The sequence below is a fragment of the Bos mutus genome, chromosome 27 (genome assembly GCF_027580195.1).
Source record: "Bos mutus isolate GX-2022 chromosome 27, NWIPB_WYAK_1.1, whole genome shotgun sequence".
NCBI lineage: Eukaryota > Metazoa > Chordata > Mammalia > Artiodactyla > Bovidae > Bos > Bos mutus.
Genome location: NC_091643.1, coordinates 18,520,133 through 18,536,868, shown reverse-complemented (window position 1 = coordinate 18,536,868; position 16,736 = coordinate 18,520,133). Strand labels below are relative to the sequence as shown.

Here is a 16,736-nt window from a genome sequence, read left to right as displayed (position 1 = left end):
CCAAATTAAACATTCAAGAATATAAAAATGTATTTAAAACAGACACCATAGATCCCTTTTTGAAAAAATCATGACCACACACTTTAATTTTTTTTGGCTGCAATATGTGGTTTGTGGGATCTTAGTTTCCCAACCAGGGATCAAACCCAGGTCCATTGCTGTGGAAATGCCAAGTCCTAACCACTGGACCACCAGGGAATTCCCCATTACTACACATTTTAAAACTCAGTATATAAACAGAAAATTTTACCCTTTACTGAATTTATTGCCTATGTTTCACCCAATTGCTTTAATTAAGTGTCACTGCCCAAGAGACCCAAATAAAGAAAAGGTGAAAACAAAAGTCGCTCAGTTGTGTTTGACTCTTTGTGACCCTATGGACTGTACAGTCCTTGGAATTCTCCAAGCCAGAATACTGGAGTGGGTAGCCATTCCCTTCTCCAGGGGATCTTCCCAACCCAGGGATTCAACCCAGGTCTCCCACATTTCGGGCGGATTCTTTACCAACTGAACCACAAGGGAAGCCCAAACAAAAGGAGAGAATACAAATAATCAAGGGTAAGCGTAATCAGGAAAGTTAAAGTGTTAGTCGCTCAGTCATGTCCGACCGACTCTTTGTGACCCCATAGACTATAGTTCGCCAGGCTCCTCTGTCCATGGAATTCTCCAGGCAAGAATAGTGGAGTGGGTTGCCATTCCCTGCTCCAGGGGATCTTCTTAACCCAGGGATCAAACTCAGGTCTCCCACACTGCAGGCAGATTCTTACCATTTCAGCTATCTAGGAAGCCCTTGAGTAGTCATGAAGTATCAAGGCAATAAGGATGAGAGTCTGGTGCGTAAAATGAAATGCTAAATAATCTAGGTAACAGAAATTCCGAGCAATCTGATAGTGATGGTTTATCCTATAGTGTGAGCTGGCAGTCACATAAGAATATAAAAAATGGTATGAAATGTTTAGTAATACTTATATGGATATGTGCATTTTGGAGTTAATGATTAGTAGCATATGTTTACCTACTATAATTACAGTAAGTTAAAATATAATTGCTAAGTCAGTACAACAGTAAGAAGCTGAAGCAAACTTGTAAATTAATATGACTGGCATGTCTAAAAAGTACATATGTATGAGGAAGTAAACATTTCCAATTTTCTTTTAATTTGATCATGAAAGTTGTTTAAGGAAGGATGTTAACATAATGATTTTTGCACAGAGTTGTCCCAGACTTTCTGGAAGGGTAAAAGAGTGGCAAACAAACCCCTGGAACAAGAAAATACTGGTATGGAGACAGTGAAATTACAGAGCAACATCAACCACAGGTTTTTACAAAGATGGTAGGGATCTGGTAAGCCTTTCCACAAATTCATGGGAGACAGTCTATTAAGAGAAAAACTATTAACAAAAGTGTCTTCAAGACTTTTTTTCTCTACTACAAGCTATCTAGTATAGAAACTCTGACTTGAATCTGCAGAGAATGTATGCATTTGATTTGAATGGGTATGGCTAAAACACCTAACTAAGGTCTCTATTAAACTTAATTCTTGAGATTCCCCGGAGGTCCAAGGTTAGGACTCAGGTCTCACTGCTGAGGGCCTGAGTTCAACTCCTGGTTGGGGAACTGAGAGCCTACATACAAACAAAAAACAAACAAGCAAACAAAAAACAACCAATAACAATGAACTTAAGAATTCTGTATTCACTGAGCTCTTTTGAGATTTTTTCTTTAGAACAATTTAGCAAGAAAAAAATATCTTATAAAAGATTTGGGGGAAAAAGGCTCAGTTTCACCTCATTTTAATCTATTTCAGGAGATGCTATAATACTAGAAAATTGTGTTTAGCTGTGGGAAAAAATCCAAATGAAAGAAATGTCAACTTTCCCATTCTTTGGGAAGTTGTATTAGAGAACAGAAAACAGAGAAATAAATATGGACTCCAGAATATAAACAACCAACACATGTTTGGGTATAAAATTACACTGGAAAATTAGTAAGTGTGTTATGAATTTGTCACATTAACACATTAAGTGGAGCACAGGGAGCTGGGTGGTAAGCCAAGGTTCAACAACAGATCACAAGAGGAAATGAAAGAAAGAAGTTAGTTCATTCTTCACAAGTCCCAGAGGAAGTACTTGACAAGCCTTAAGGAACCACAAGGGGAGGTCAAGGCAGAGAGCAGACAGAGACAAGACCTGAGGCACAAGCCTTTCTTAGTGTCTGTGTGAAGCGCGGAGAGCTGACTCATTGGAGAAGACCCTGATGCTGGCAAAGACTGAGGACAGGAGGAGAAGGGGACGACAGAGGATGAGATGGCTGGATGGCATCACCAACTCAATGGAATAGGTTTGGGTGGACTCCAGGAGTTGGTGATGGACAGGGAGGCCTGGCGTGCTGCAGTTCATGGGGTCAGAGAGAGTTGGACACGACTGAGCGACTGAACTGAACTGAACTGAACTGAAGTGCTTTGGGCTTCCTGGGTTAAGCCTATACTGATAAACTGAAACCAAATGACCAGGGTTTTGGTAAGCCACATGGGCACAGAAGGGCAAGGCAGTGGGAGGGAGAGGGCACAGCTGACTAGCAGTCCTGTCAGAAACCCGCATGTTCCTGAGTGTCACTATGCAGGGTATGCACTTGCTTGAGGGGGCGAGTGTCAGTTTAAGGTCACTGCAGGCTGCTGGGCCAAACCAAATGGATGCCAACGAGAAATACCATGGAGTAGTGTAGCTAAACTCTCAACCAAGCTTTAGATGAAAAGTAGAGAAATGATCAGTGTGGCAAGATTTGGGTAAAGAATCTATTTCAGTCAATTAAGTTCAATTATCTAAGCAGATGAGTTTTAAAATAGTTTTTAAAGAAGTCTGAAAAAAAGAAAGTCTTGTGTTGAGACAAAAGATCTTAACAACACCTTTGGGGGAAAAACACTATTCAGTAAGTTTGTTAGCCAAGTACATGTACTTTCCAATTACAGATCACTGGCTACGCAAACACCAGGAACTAATATTCACATGCATGAAATGACCTATATTTCTAATCTTGGAGAACTAAAGGCAGCAGTTCTCAAATTACAGTCCCGAGACCAGCAGCGTCAGTATCACCTGGAAATTTACAGGCAATGAAAACCTTCTGGCTGGATCCTAGACCTATTAATCAGAAACTCTTGGAGCTGGGCCCAGCAATCCGTGACTCGACAAGTTCTCCAGGTGATTCTGATCTAAGCTAAATTTGAGATCTACTGATAGATAATGCTGAGGAAAGCATCCAATCAGCTACATAAGAACCATTGTTTTCTTTCTTCTTTTTAGTGTTAGCAGTCTCTTAACCGATATCACTATTAGGTGAAAGAAATGCTCTTAACTGGGAACCTCACTTTCAGACTTAACGCTCCTGCAAAGGATGAATCCAAAAGAAATTTTATAAGAATGTGGTTTTGTTTTGGGGGAAGGGAAGGGAGGCAATTATTCATTTAACCAGTATTTAACAAGCAGCTACTTTGTTCCAGGCACTTACCAAGAAGGAAAGACAAGGAAGTAGAGAAGAACTCTGAAATCCACCAACAATTCTATCCTGGGTACTATTCAGTGTATTACTAATAACAGGCTGTCTATTCTGGGAGTACACCTAGACAGTAATACCCACATGAGTAATAAGGTATATAGATTGAAAGCAATGGACTAGCAAAGCAAAAAAAACCTTGGTTTATCCCAGATGATCTAGAATCAGTGATTCTCAAACTTTTAACATTTATCAGAATCACCTAGAGGGCTTATTAAAACGGATTCCTAGGTCCCATCTCTGGAGTTTCCAACCTCAGTATTCTGAGGCCCCCAATTTTTTACTTCTAATAAATACCCAGGTGATGCTGATGGCCCAGGAACCACATTTTGAGAACCCCCAATCTAGATGATCAGGCACAAAAAAATGTGGGCATTCCACGTAGGAAAAGTCTAGGGATTACCAGTACATTCCTCAAGACTTATTTCAATTATATTTATTGCTCAGATTTAGTCTGTTGCCCTCAGGGCAAAGATAATAGGCAAGAAAGAGATTACCTTTTAAGCAATTTTATCATGATAAACTGTGATCAGCTGTCTATGTTGGATCAATAAATCTCCAATATGAGGGATTTCCTAAAGTAGAAGCAAAAACTGGTCCTCAAATATTTCCATAATTGTGATGCAGAAATCCAAATCTTGTTTTAATATTCTGTATTATACGGATGGACTTCTCTAAAAATTTGAGGCAGGCTCTCCCTTCGGGCCCAAGGAAAATCCTGTATCTACCTAATTATATGCAGTCAAATGAGAGTAAAGTTAGAAGTAATTTACATGCTTTAAAGACTATCCCAAGAGCCTGGGCTATGGGGAAAGAGCACTTCCAGTTCAGCTGCTTTTCAACAGGAGAATAATTAAAGTTAAGTAGTCCCCAAGGCTTAGGAGTCCCCTGGTTCCTTTCCCTTTAGAGTCTAGAAGCTTTGAGAAAAATAGATCAAGTTCCACAAAGAGGTCAAAGTCATTCTGGCTACAAAGGTGAGAAAACAGACCGACTTTCACTAACTCAATCCTCCAGTCCTTAGTCCTTCCTTCAATCTTCTCAAATGCCAAATTCTGACTGGCTCGACCCAAACAGAATCATTCGACTAGGGAGTAAATTAGCAAATGTTAACTTGAAACCTACTGCATAACAAGGAAAATAACCTGGATTACCTAACTGGATTATTTACCCTTATCCTCCATATCAACCTTGTTTTATAATATTTATAGATAAATACAACTTGGGAGTAACTGTTACTATTAGTGACTCCAAGTATTAAATATAAAAATGCCTTCCTCTAAGATACTGAAACACACTGTATTGTAAACACAGTGAAAAGTCAATGACAACAGCTAGAAAGTTGCCACCTTGCCTGCTTAAAGTTACTTCTTGTCCCCTCTATGCAGAAACAAGAAGAGAGATGAGTGCTTAGTCGAAGTCCTAGAAAGTAGATGTTTTGCTGAAAAGTGTAAAATATGTAAGTTGTGTTACCAGACTGTGGAAGATGAGTGCCTGGAAATTATTTGTAAGAGGAGTCAGGGAATTGTTGAAAAGCACAGGGATTAAAATTAGTAGGTAATCTATTGTGGCTATGAGACTTTTTAAAAGACATTAGGGAAATACGAAGTAATAATCAGATGACTAATGATAATGACATACAATTTCCAAGAGGCTGAAAAAAAAAAAAAAAACACCTTGGAAGAGAAATAACAATAAAAGCATCCTATAATCCTGGTAGAAAGATTATTAGTTACTTTCTCTAACAACAAAATAATCTCTAAAATTGGTCAGCTCCAAAATCCACACAATTCTTTTTGTTTAATATTCATTTATTTGGCTGCATGGGAGCTCAGCTGTGGCACGTGGGCTTAGTTGCCCTGGTGACACGTGGGATCTCAGTTCCCTGACCAGGGATTGAACCCGACTATCCTGCATTGGAAGGCAGAGTCTTAACCACTGGACCACCTGGGAAGATCCCCACACAATTCATTTTTATTTATGTAGAAAAGATACCTAGATATGAGGCATCCCTTGGTAAGTATCTAACTAGAACTGAACCAATGCTGAATCAACTTTTCTTCCTGCACTGGCCTGTTTTCTAGTTAAAAACCAAGAGATTCTTCAGACTGCCCTCTAAGATCAATGAACTGTGCACTGAATCATTCTTGCTATTCAAGATGTTCCTCTTGTTTAAGAATAGTAAGCTATCTTTCTTTATTGGTCCAAAGAATTCAACAGTAATTTAATTTGCTACATATCTTGGTATGGAAAATACAGCCACCAATCATATTCACCTAATATGGTCCACTGAATGTAAACGTAAAACATCAGGTAAAAAAATTTTTTTTAATAGTTAATACTAAACTATGTATATTTGTAATGGAGTCATGTCCAGAAAACACTAATACACAATTATAACTTCTAAATGAATTTATTTAATTATCCATCGTTCTCATGAAAGAGGCAAACCATTCATTTAAAAATTAATCTTTTTCCCATGTTTAAATTTGAGAACCAGCAATTATCCAATATTCTTTCACCTTAGCAACAAACTAATAAAATGTGCACCCTTACTAACATCAGAACAGATTTTAATATAAAAAGAACAAACAAGTAGTTACCAGTGAGGAGAGGGGAGACAGACATAGACACAGACAAACTAGAAACTTAAAAGGCTTCAAAGAAACCTGTAGGCAAACCTCGCATATTATCCAGTTCCCAGAAAAAAGGAACTAGAATGCAAGTCGTAGCACCTCAGGCAGAGAAGTGAAGTGAACTTGGATCAGCTTTCCTGACTTCTGTGATGTTATCCTTTTGCTAGACTTTCAGTCCCACTTTTGGATAGTCCATAAATACCACAGTGACCAAAACAGAATCATGTGCTATTAGCTTTTCTTCAGACTCAGCAAAGTTGTAGCAAATAATTCTTTAAAAAAATTAGCATAAATAGTTCCTACAGATTGTTTTAAAGAGATTATTATTTAACTTATGCCCTAGATCAGCAATAAATATATTTTTAGCATCAGTTTGGTAAAGCCAGATCACCTGGTTCAAAATCCTGTTCTGCCTCTTCCTAACTGCGCAACTTTGGACCACTTAACCTAAAGCTCTCTGTGCCTGAGCTTCTTCATATATAAAAATAGGAAAATTAGTATCTATTCAGGGGCTGCCCTGGTGACTCAGTGGTAAAGAATCTGTTTGCCAATACAGGAGACACAGGTTTCATCTCTGATCAGGGAAGATCCCACGGGCCATGGAGCGACTAAGCCCATGTGCTAGGATTACTGTGCTTCAGAGCCCGGGGGCCCGAACTACTTACTGAGCCCTCAGACCTAGAGTCAGTGCTACACAGGAGAAGCCACTCCAACGAGAAGCCCACACGCCACAACTGGAGAGTAGCCTCCACCAGCCCCAGCTGGAGGGAAAAAAGCCCATGTGGCAACACAGACCCAGCACAGACAAAAATATGTAAATAAAAATTACTAAAAAATACTCAGTAAGTTAATCCAGTTAATCAACACTCTCCTATTGTACTGGTTAACTGAATTAACATATGCAACACAGAAAAATGATTGCTTTATAGTAAAGTGCTCTATGCTGCTGCTAAGTCACTTCAGTCATGTCCGACTCTGTGTGACCCCATAGACGGCAGCCCACCAGGCTTCCCCATCCCTGGGATTCTCCAAGCAAGAACACTGGAGTGGGTGACCATTTCCTTCTCCAATGCATGAAAGTGAAAAGTGAAAGTGAAGTCGCTCAGTCGTGTCCGACCCTCAGCGACCCCATGGACTGCAGCCCACCAGGCTCCTCCGTCCATGGGATTTTCCAGGCAGGAGTACTGGAGTGGGGTGCCATTGCCTTCTCCGAAAGTGCTCTGTAAGTGCTGGCTATTACTGGTGTATATTTAAATCACATAAAGAAGTTTAATTTTTTAATCCTTACAGTTTAATATTAAACATCTAACATTCCTCCATCCTTTTTCATCTAGTTACATTATTTATCAACCTGTGAAGCCCTATGCTCTTTTTAGCCTTAAGAAAGAACAAGAATTTTTAGGAGCTAAATGCCTCAGATAGATAAGCACAAAGTATTTGAAGAAACTAAAATACTTAGTTTAATTGACTGGATGGGGCTTGAAAGATGCCTGCAAACACAAAATCTGGGTCTTCTAGAAACAGAGAGATGGATTTGTGGAATGTTTAAAATGTGTTAATTGAAGTTACTTCCTATTCCCCGGCAAAATATGATACCATACAAACACACCCCACAGAATCTAAGGGATGTATAAACTTTAAATAAGATTGTCATTTCAAGGTCAAAAGGGCTTACAGACTTCCCTGACCACCACTACAATATGTAATTCTACTAACAAAGAATCTGACTTTACAAAAGCTTTGTCCCTTTTGGACTTGTTCAATTATTAATGGCACAAGGAGTGGTAATGTTTTCATCTATATTAGCAAGTGTTTGTTCGTATCTTCCTTTACGAATGATCATTCATTTTTTGCTCATAGTTTCTGTTAAGATCAAGCATTAAAATGCTTATGTGAGCTTTAAAGATCTCTCTAAACAAGGCTTTACTTGTAAGTCAGAGTACAGAACACCCTTATCAAAACAAGAGGCCACAGAAGGTGCAATAAATGTGGATTAATGGGAAAAACAAAGGATTGGCGGTCAAAAGCCTAGGCTTGAGGTTCCTGCTCTGCTACCAACTAGCTATTTCAGTTTATAAAACTGAAAATGTGTTCTGAAAATACCCTCTCTCAAGTTCACTGCTAAATTTATTTTGGGAGGAGGGAGTCTCACACTCTTTAGAAAGTCTATTAAGCTATATATCTTCTCCACCAAAAAATGAACACAATTCACTCTTTTTTTGGCAAAGAATTAGGAACTTCTGTACTCAATGAAGTCCGTGTATCCCAAGTTTAAAACTTTTATTTATTTATTTATTTAAATTTTATTTTTAAACTTTACATAATTGTATTAGTTTTGCCAAATATAAAAATGAATCCGCCACAGGTATACATGTGTTCCCCATCCTAAACCCTCCTCCCTCCTCCCTCCCCATACCATCCCTCTGGGTCGTCCCAGTGCACTAGCCCCAAGCATCCAGTATCTGAAGTCCGTGTATCCCAAGTTTAAAACTTTTAAATGAGACAATTACAATGGTACCTGCTGATTTAATATAAAAAATGCCACTTACCCATTTTCATTACCCCCACACTTCGCAGTTTTGCTGTTCAACCTGTAAATATACCAGCACTAATAAGCTTATGCTTAAAAAACTGTAAAGGAAATGCCACTTCATCCTCATCAGCAAAAGGAAAGTGTTTCCCCCACTTGAGGAGTACGTGCTCACCTGGGAGGTTTGCGATTTCTATCCGGAAGCTAGACCCTCAAACCAGTGATTTTCTCTATTATATTCAAAGTGTGTTAGTCACTCAGCCAAGTCTGACTCTTTGCGACCACATGGACTTGCCCACATAGGCGGCCAGGCTCCTCCGTCTGTGGGATTCTCCAGGCAAGAATACTGGAGTGGGTTGCCATTCCCTTCTCCAGGGGATCTTCCCAACCAAGGGATAGAACCCAGGCCTCCTGCATAGCAGGCAGATTCTTTACCATCTGAGCCACCACGCATTATTGTCCTCAAAATTCTCAAGTTGAATTACAGTAAACCTCTTGAAGACACTTAAAAATCAAAAAAAAATTTTTGTATACCTAGGGTCTAATAAGCACTACCAAAGCTATCCAAAAAGGAAACTTAGGTTCTGATAAGGACTGAACCGTTGATATGTATTCACAGCCGCACTGCTGAAAGCCACAGCAAGAGCTTTGCCAGAGTCTCAGCTGTTGCAATTAAAGACAGACCCTCAGGAGCAGCTATCATTAGTGTTGAAGTGCTGTAATTACAAAGGCTTTGCATTATGTGGATTACAGACTTCAGGCATACAGAGTTGCTCCCAGACCTCAGGGACGATCTTTACCAGCAAAACTGCTCATTAAAGCAATCGAGTTTTCTCTATGCATGTGTTTAAAATTTCCTAAACTTCGCTTAACTTGTTGTGCCGCTTTTCCTAACCATGTAAAACAGAGACATCTCCATAGAAGTTCTGACAATCTAACTCTACTACTTGACTAATTTTAAAAACCAAAGCATTACAAAGTAAAAACCAACCACCCAAGAACATCACTTACAGACACATCAGATCAACAAATAAAATACGGCTGCTCTGGAAATAATTGTTGGACCAAAAAAATCACTTTTTTAAATAATAAGTATAAGCAACAAAATATGAATAGAATCAAACAAAGATTTAGAGGGAAAGCAATTCCAACTCTGCAACACAATCACGGTTTGTGATCCAATAGAAAAAGTGCAGGTACTTCAAACCCTCTAAATCATCCTTCAATAAAGTCCTGCTGCTGCTGCTAAGTCACGTCAGTCGTGTCCGACTCTGTGCGACCCCATAAACGGCAGCCCACCAGGCTCCCCCGTCCCTGGGATTCTCCAGGCAAGAACACTGGAGTGGGTTGCCATTTCCTTCTCCAATGCATGAAAGTGAAAAGGGAAAGTGAAGACGCTCAGTCGTGTCCGACCCTCAGCGACCCCATGGACTGCAGCCTACCAGGCTCCTCTGTCCATGGGATTTTCCAGACAGGAGTACTAGAGTGGGGTGCCATTGCCTTCTCCATCAATAAAGTACAGATATTTCTAAATAAATGAGAAAGGAAACAGGAACACAGAAAAGCAGACCAAAGTAGTATGCTTACCAAAAAATCATAATTGCCAGTTTTCTAAAATTAAGCACTGTGAAAATGGTGACTATTTTCCCAAACTTAAGATTTTGCAACCCAAGTACAGTATGATTATTGTTGTTTAGCCCCTAAGTCCTGGCCGACTCTTGCAACCCCGTGGACTGTAGCCCGCCAGGCTTCCACATCCATCTTTCTTGGGATGGAGTGGGTTGCCACTTTCTTCTCCTGGGTATCTTCCCGACCAAGGGATAGAACCCCTGTCTCTTGCATTGGCAGGTGTATTCTTTACCACTGGGAAGCCCACATTATGATAGCCTTCAGGATCAGTTCAGTTCAGTTCAGTAGTTCAGTCGAGTCCGACTCTGTGACCCCATGAATTGCAGCACGCCAGGCCTCCCTGTCCATCACCAACTCCTGAAGTTTACCCAAACTTATGTCCATGCCTTCAGCATAATAAAACATAATTTTATAACTTAAAAGTGCCCATGTACACTAGTTGTACTCAGAAAAAGTGATTCTCATATAACTTGTCATTGAGTAAAAGTACAACAATATTTTTTATTAACAAAAGTACTATAATTATATTTTACTGGTTCTATAAAGTAATTTTTACATATTCTTGACATACATTGAGCTATAATTGACATATCACTTTCAGGTGTACAACATTCCATATGTATATACTGCAAAGTGGTAAAAACATTAACATTAAATGATAAAAGTAAAAAACGGCTAAAATTCTACTAAAATTGAAATTATCACTAGCCACTATTAAAAATTCCAGAAAATGTAAACAAGAGTTATGCTATTTTTTTCTCATTGTTCAACAACTGAACTCTACAGATAATTCCTATTTTTTCCCCCTAGTCATATGAATTCTTCCATATGTTTTTTAAAAAGAAAATGTGCATGGGTATTCAAGATACTTGAGCATTCTCTCCAAATTTTGACATCTTTATGTTTCAGTAAGGTTCGGCTATTTAAGCATCTGCAATAAAGCAGACTTGTTTTTGTTTTACTTGAAAGCTTTTAAGAAACTGAGCAATGACCCAGTATCGAAAATGTTTCTAAATTCTGACTTCACTCCTCTAGTCCCCTTGGGCCTCAAATGGCAAAACGGTACCCTCCTTTCCAATCAACAATATCTTTTGAATGAAGCCTAAAACTTTTTAAGAATATCTCATAAACGAAATTAGAAATTAACAGTTTTCTAAATGTGAACTCAAAGACATTTAAAGCCTGTACTACTTCTATTCCCTCTAAACATACACGACACACTGTCGAAAGGAGAATTCAAAAACTTAAGTTTTAATTTTGTGCCACTCTGACTTCGTACTTTGAAACAGTCCCATATTCATCTGTCGCTCCCAAAAGCGAATAATGCACTCACAGTTAGGATGCTTCACATCGCACTTGGAATCCACAATTTTGAAAATTTGAGGGAACTTGCAGTTACCAACAACCTCAGCCGATTTTCTGTAACATCAATAATCATTACTAAGTCGTTTCTTTCCACACAGCCATGACGGCGGCCAAGTACATCAAATAAATACTGAGAAACTAAGTGGAATACTGAGCATTCCAAACAAATGGAGAAAATTCAACCCTAAGCAAGGGAAGGATGGAAACCGCCTTGAAAGATCTAAGTGGGCGCGAGTTTAGGAAATGGCTCAAACTTAACTACCTGGCAGTCGGGAGACGTTTTTGCACCCACACCACCGTCGCATCTTAGGCGTTTCACGAAGTTCAGAGAACTGAATGAAGAAGTCAAGAACTACCGACGACACAGCAGCCTCGCAAACACTCCACCCAGCCCTTACAACGGCCGCATCGCTCGGGACACGCGGCGGCCGCATGGCCGGGCGCGTTAGGTCCGCCCGCCCGGCGGGGCTGCTCACCCCTCGCTGGTGCCCGAACACCCTTCGCGCCCCGCTCCCGAGCCGCCCTCGCCTACCCGAGCGCCCCAAGTCCACCCGCTCCTGCAGCGAGACAGCGGAGGGCCAGCGCCGGCGGGCATCGTCCGGAGAGCGCGGGCTCTGCCCCGAGGCGACGCGGCGCGCGGACGGCCCAAGCGGCCCGGGCGGCTCAGCGCCTCGGGGCGCCGCCTCGAGAGCAGCCGTCACCCCGGCGGCTTTCGGCGTTTCGCGCTCCGCAGCCGCGGGCGGCCTGTGAACCTGAGGGGGCGGCCGGGCCCGGAGAAGCCACGCCCACCAGAGCGGCCCCAGCCCCGCCCCCAGGATGCCGCCCTCCACCCCCCCGAAACAATCCCCAGCCACCCATCCCCCACTTCAGCCTCTGCGGCCCGCAAAGAACGCCGAGTGGCTTCCTTCCGAAGGCCCGCAGGATTCCATGCGCTCTTCACTGCTTTCGGGCGACAGAGAACCGCGGGTCTCCCGGCGCGGGCGAGGCCGCGTCCGAGCTATGGGGCTTCCCCCTCCCGCTGCCTCAGCGTCACCCAAGAGAAGCTAAAAGTTCACTTTAGGCATCGGGGCTTTCACTCCCCTCGCAGGCCCCACCTTTGGGTCCAAATGCTGAACTTCGTGATAATTTAACATTCTCTCTTGAATTCAACCTGGCACCTTGCTGGCTTCTAAATCGCCTCTCCGCAAACGCCACATTTGCCCCACAAACCTTGAGCATCCTTTGCCCGGCCAGTTCTTCAGAATCCAAATTTTCGAGGCGATACAGCCGATACAGAACTTCCACCAACCTGCAGCCGAAGAAGCTTCAGGAAGGAAGCGGGCGCTTCTCAGACACGTGTACGTACGCACGCGGAGGAGTCTGCCCCGAAGATGTCACTTCTGAGCCTGCGCAGACAGGAGCCGGCGGCCTTGGGGGGCGGAATCTGAGGATGGGGGTGGGGGGAGGGGGCGATTGGATCCTGAGCATGGGTTCAGTGTCCCAACGTGAAAAGAGTGTTCACCACATACGCTATTTGTACATGTGAAAGTGAAGTGAAAGTCGCTTAGTCTGTTGAACTCTTTGAGACCCCTATGGATTGTAGCCGCCCCCGCTTTCCCACCCGCCCCAGGCTCCTCTGGCCACGGGATTCTCCCAGCAAGAAGACTGGAGTGGGTTGCCATGCCCGTCTTCAGGGGATCTTCCCAACCCAGGGATCGAACCCAGGTCTCCCGCATTGCGGGCGGGTTCTTTACAGTCTGAGCCACCAGGGAAGCACACAGTAGACCTTAAATAAAGATCATTCTGTCAAATGGCTAAATGGTCTATGCCTGCTACTGGCGTCCTTTCCACTCTGTTGGGGGCCTGGGTTCTCTTCCACAAAACTGAGTAGAGTGGGCACTGTGAAAAAAAGTTTCCAGGCATCCGCAGAAGGGGCCATTCTGGTACATTTTTGATGACTGTAATTCAAAAAGTTTTTGAAAAACAGTGTTTGTTAGATAGCTAAAGACCAACTGCCTTAGCTGAAGCTTGTGCTTGGAGGTAGCAAACACTTCAGAACAAGTTTGAGGGATGAAAATGACAAGATTTTAAAGACTTCTTGCATTAATTATAGCATGGCCTATTATAGCCAGATTTAAGGATTATCTAGATCATAGAATCTAGCTACTCCAGTCCAGTCACTTAAACTTAACTTTCCATTCGCAGGCCTGCACCATCCTTCTCTATTCATTTTGGAACAGGGAACCCAAATGATGCTGAGAGAGTTAACCTCGGCAGGTTGATAAGGAATCCAAGCCTAAGTCCCCTTTAAGGAGGAGGTGAACATTCATTCTTCTTCACATTCTTTTGCCTTAGATAAGTAGGGCTTGTAGGCAGCAGTATCTCTTGTTCAAGGACGTGTCTTTTTTGAGCTTTGGATGAACATTACTGGAGAAGGCCTAGGGAAAACTTCCACAGCCTTGAGCTCTGGATTAAGCTGTTCCTTCTGGCTATTCTCATGCTGATGTCATCCCAGGATGTATGTTACTGGGAAAGGGTCTGGGCAAAATTCTCACAACCTTGAGGTATTTTTTATCTATTCTCAGCAGCTAGTTGAGAAGTATATAAGGCCCTGCTTCAACTAATGAGGCGGGTACTCTCCTGCACCCTTCTGATGTCTATGTCAGAAGCTTTTTCTGTCACTTTCACTTTAAATAAAGTGGACACAAAGTTCTGAGTGACTGAGACTGTCGTTGGTCCCAGTGTTAAATCTCCTTTGGAGACCATGAATCTGGGGGCACCGTTCACCATTCACCATAAGCTATCATCTTGGGGGCTTGTCCAGGATCTTCAAAACAAGGTAAGGACCCTTGGAGTACGTCAGGCTGTATATTGTCACCCTGCTTATTTAACTTATATGCAGAGTACATCGTGAGAAATGCCAGGCTGGGTGAAGCACAAGCTGGAATCAAGATTGCAGAAAGAAATATCAATAACCTCAGATATGCAGGTGACACCACTCTTATGGCAGAAAGTGAAGAAGAACTAAAGAGCCTCTTGATGAAAGTGAAAGAGGAGAATGAAAAACTTGGCTTAAAACTCAACATTCAGAAAACTAAGATCATGGCATCCCGTCCCATCACTTCATGGCAAATAGATTGGGAAACAATGGAAACAGTGAGAGACTTTATTTTGGGGGGCTCCAAAATCACTGCAGATGGTGATTACAGCCATGAAATTAAAAGACACTTGCTCCTTGGAAGAAAAGCTATCACCAACCTAGACAACATATTAAAAAGCAGAGACATTATTTTGCCAACAAAGGTCCGTCTAGTCAAAACTATGGTTTTTCCAGTAGTCATGTATGGATGTGAGAGTTGGACTATAAAGAAAGCTGAGTGCAGAAGAATTGATACTTTTGAACTGTGGTATTGGAGAAGACTTGAGAGTCTCTTGGACTGCAAGGAGATCCAACCAATCCATCCTAAAGGAAATCAGTCCTGAATATTCATTGGAAGGACTAATGCTGGAGCTGAAACTCCAATACTTTGGCCACCTGATGTGAAGAACTGACTCATCGGAAAAGACCCTGACACTGGGAAAGATTGAAGGCAGGAGGAGAAGTGGATGACAGAGGATAAGATGATTGGATGGCATCACTGACTTGATGGACATAAGTTCGAGTAAGCTTTAGGAGTTGGTGATGGACAGGGAAGCCTGGGGTGCTGCAGTCCATGGGGTCGCAAACAGTCAGACACGACTGAGCGACTGAACTGAACTGAAGGACACTTCGAGCTCTAGTTCTTTTGTTCCTCTAGTAAACACATTTTCTATTCTACTTTACTAACTCTGTGGTGTGCCTACATGAGTGAGTGATTGAAAGCCAGAGATGCACAAAACAAGTGCGAAACTAGAGTTAATTCCAGCTTTGCGGTTCCGAGACGCCTCGTAACAACTGAAGGCATGCCCAAAAGGGGAGGCTGTAGTGGGTTTACACTGACCTGCCAGTGCCAAGAGGGACCCAACGTCCCTACAAAGGGAGCAACCAGAAATGGGTGAAGCATGTGGACCAAACTTTCCTTTCTCTGTCAACTTCTCCTGGTCTCTTTGACCATTTCATAACTGCCTGGGGAGTTGAAACTACTAACCTAATCTGTTGAATGACAGACTTTCAAGGGACTTGCCATCCATGCTGTTACTTTGTACTATTACTTAGACCTCAAATTTAGATTGATAGTTACCAAGCTCGGAGAAGGCAGTGGCACCCCACCTCCAGTACTCTTGCCTGGAAAATCCCATGGATGGAGGAGCCTGGTAGGCTGCAGTCCATGGAATCGCTAAGAGTCAGACATGACTGAGCGACTTCACTTTGACTTTTCACTTTCATGCATTAGAGAAGGAAATGGCAACCCACCCCAGTGTTATTGCCTGGAGAATCCCAGGGACGGGGGAGCCTGGTGGGCTGCCGTCTATGGGGTCACACAGAGTTGGACACGACTGAAGTGACTTAGCAGCAGCAGCAGCAAGCACCTAGTCTTGCTAGAAGCCAAAAGTTACACCTGGGTTGTCTTTTCATGCACGGCAGACAGGCACATGTTCGGGAGCTGGGTGGAGCTCTGGCTTCAAGAACGTCTCTCAGGCTAGAGGTTGGTCTCTTAGCTGCCTGCTTCAGGGGCCAACGACCTGAAAGTGAGTCCTTGTCACAGCTGTGCCTCTGGTCTATATGAACGAATTCCTAGGTCAGGAATCCTAGGATCTGGTCAGATTGGAAGAGCTTCTTCCTTTGGTAACACTGGACCTTAGCAGACCAGAGGTGGCTTTTGTCTCTACTCCTTAGATATTCTTTCTGTGGAATCTGTGGAAATGAACTGGAATGATTGGCCCTCATAGCTCAAGGACAAAAATCACTTTTTCCTTGCTGCCTGGCCCTTCACCACCTCTTTTGCTGTCACATATCACCCCGGGTGGCACCTGAGGAGGAGCAGAAATCAGGCAAAGGTTTTAATGGTGAGGATGCCATTTTCCACACACTTTTGCTGGGGTTTTTTTGTTTGTGTTATATCTTTTGA

General features: G+C 42.5%; 1 protein-coding gene across 10 annotated transcripts in view; it reads right to left on the bottom strand.

The window, feature by feature from the left end:
* Nucleotides 1-13,032, bottom strand: part of TEX15 (testis expressed 15, meiosis and synapsis associated) — a 78,131-nt gene extending 65,099 nt beyond the window's left edge. For 3 of the 10 annotated variants that reach the window (XM_070364163.1, XM_070364164.1, XM_070364169.1), the window contains exon 1: nucleotides 12,242-12,450. In XM_070364163.1, the coding sequence (XP_070220264.1) occupies nucleotides 12,242-12,304 (63 nt within the window). In that variant the 5' untranslated portion in view covers nucleotides 12,305-12,450. Of the gene's footprint in view, nucleotides 1-8,734; nucleotides 8,777-11,677; nucleotides 11,764-12,241; nucleotides 12,451-12,918 lie in introns of those variants that run through there. The other 7 variants (XM_070364168.1, XM_070364165.1, XM_070364171.1 and 4 more) reach the window with 7 other exon arrangements.
* Between the last annotated feature and the right edge of the window lie 3,704 nt (nucleotides 13,033-16,736).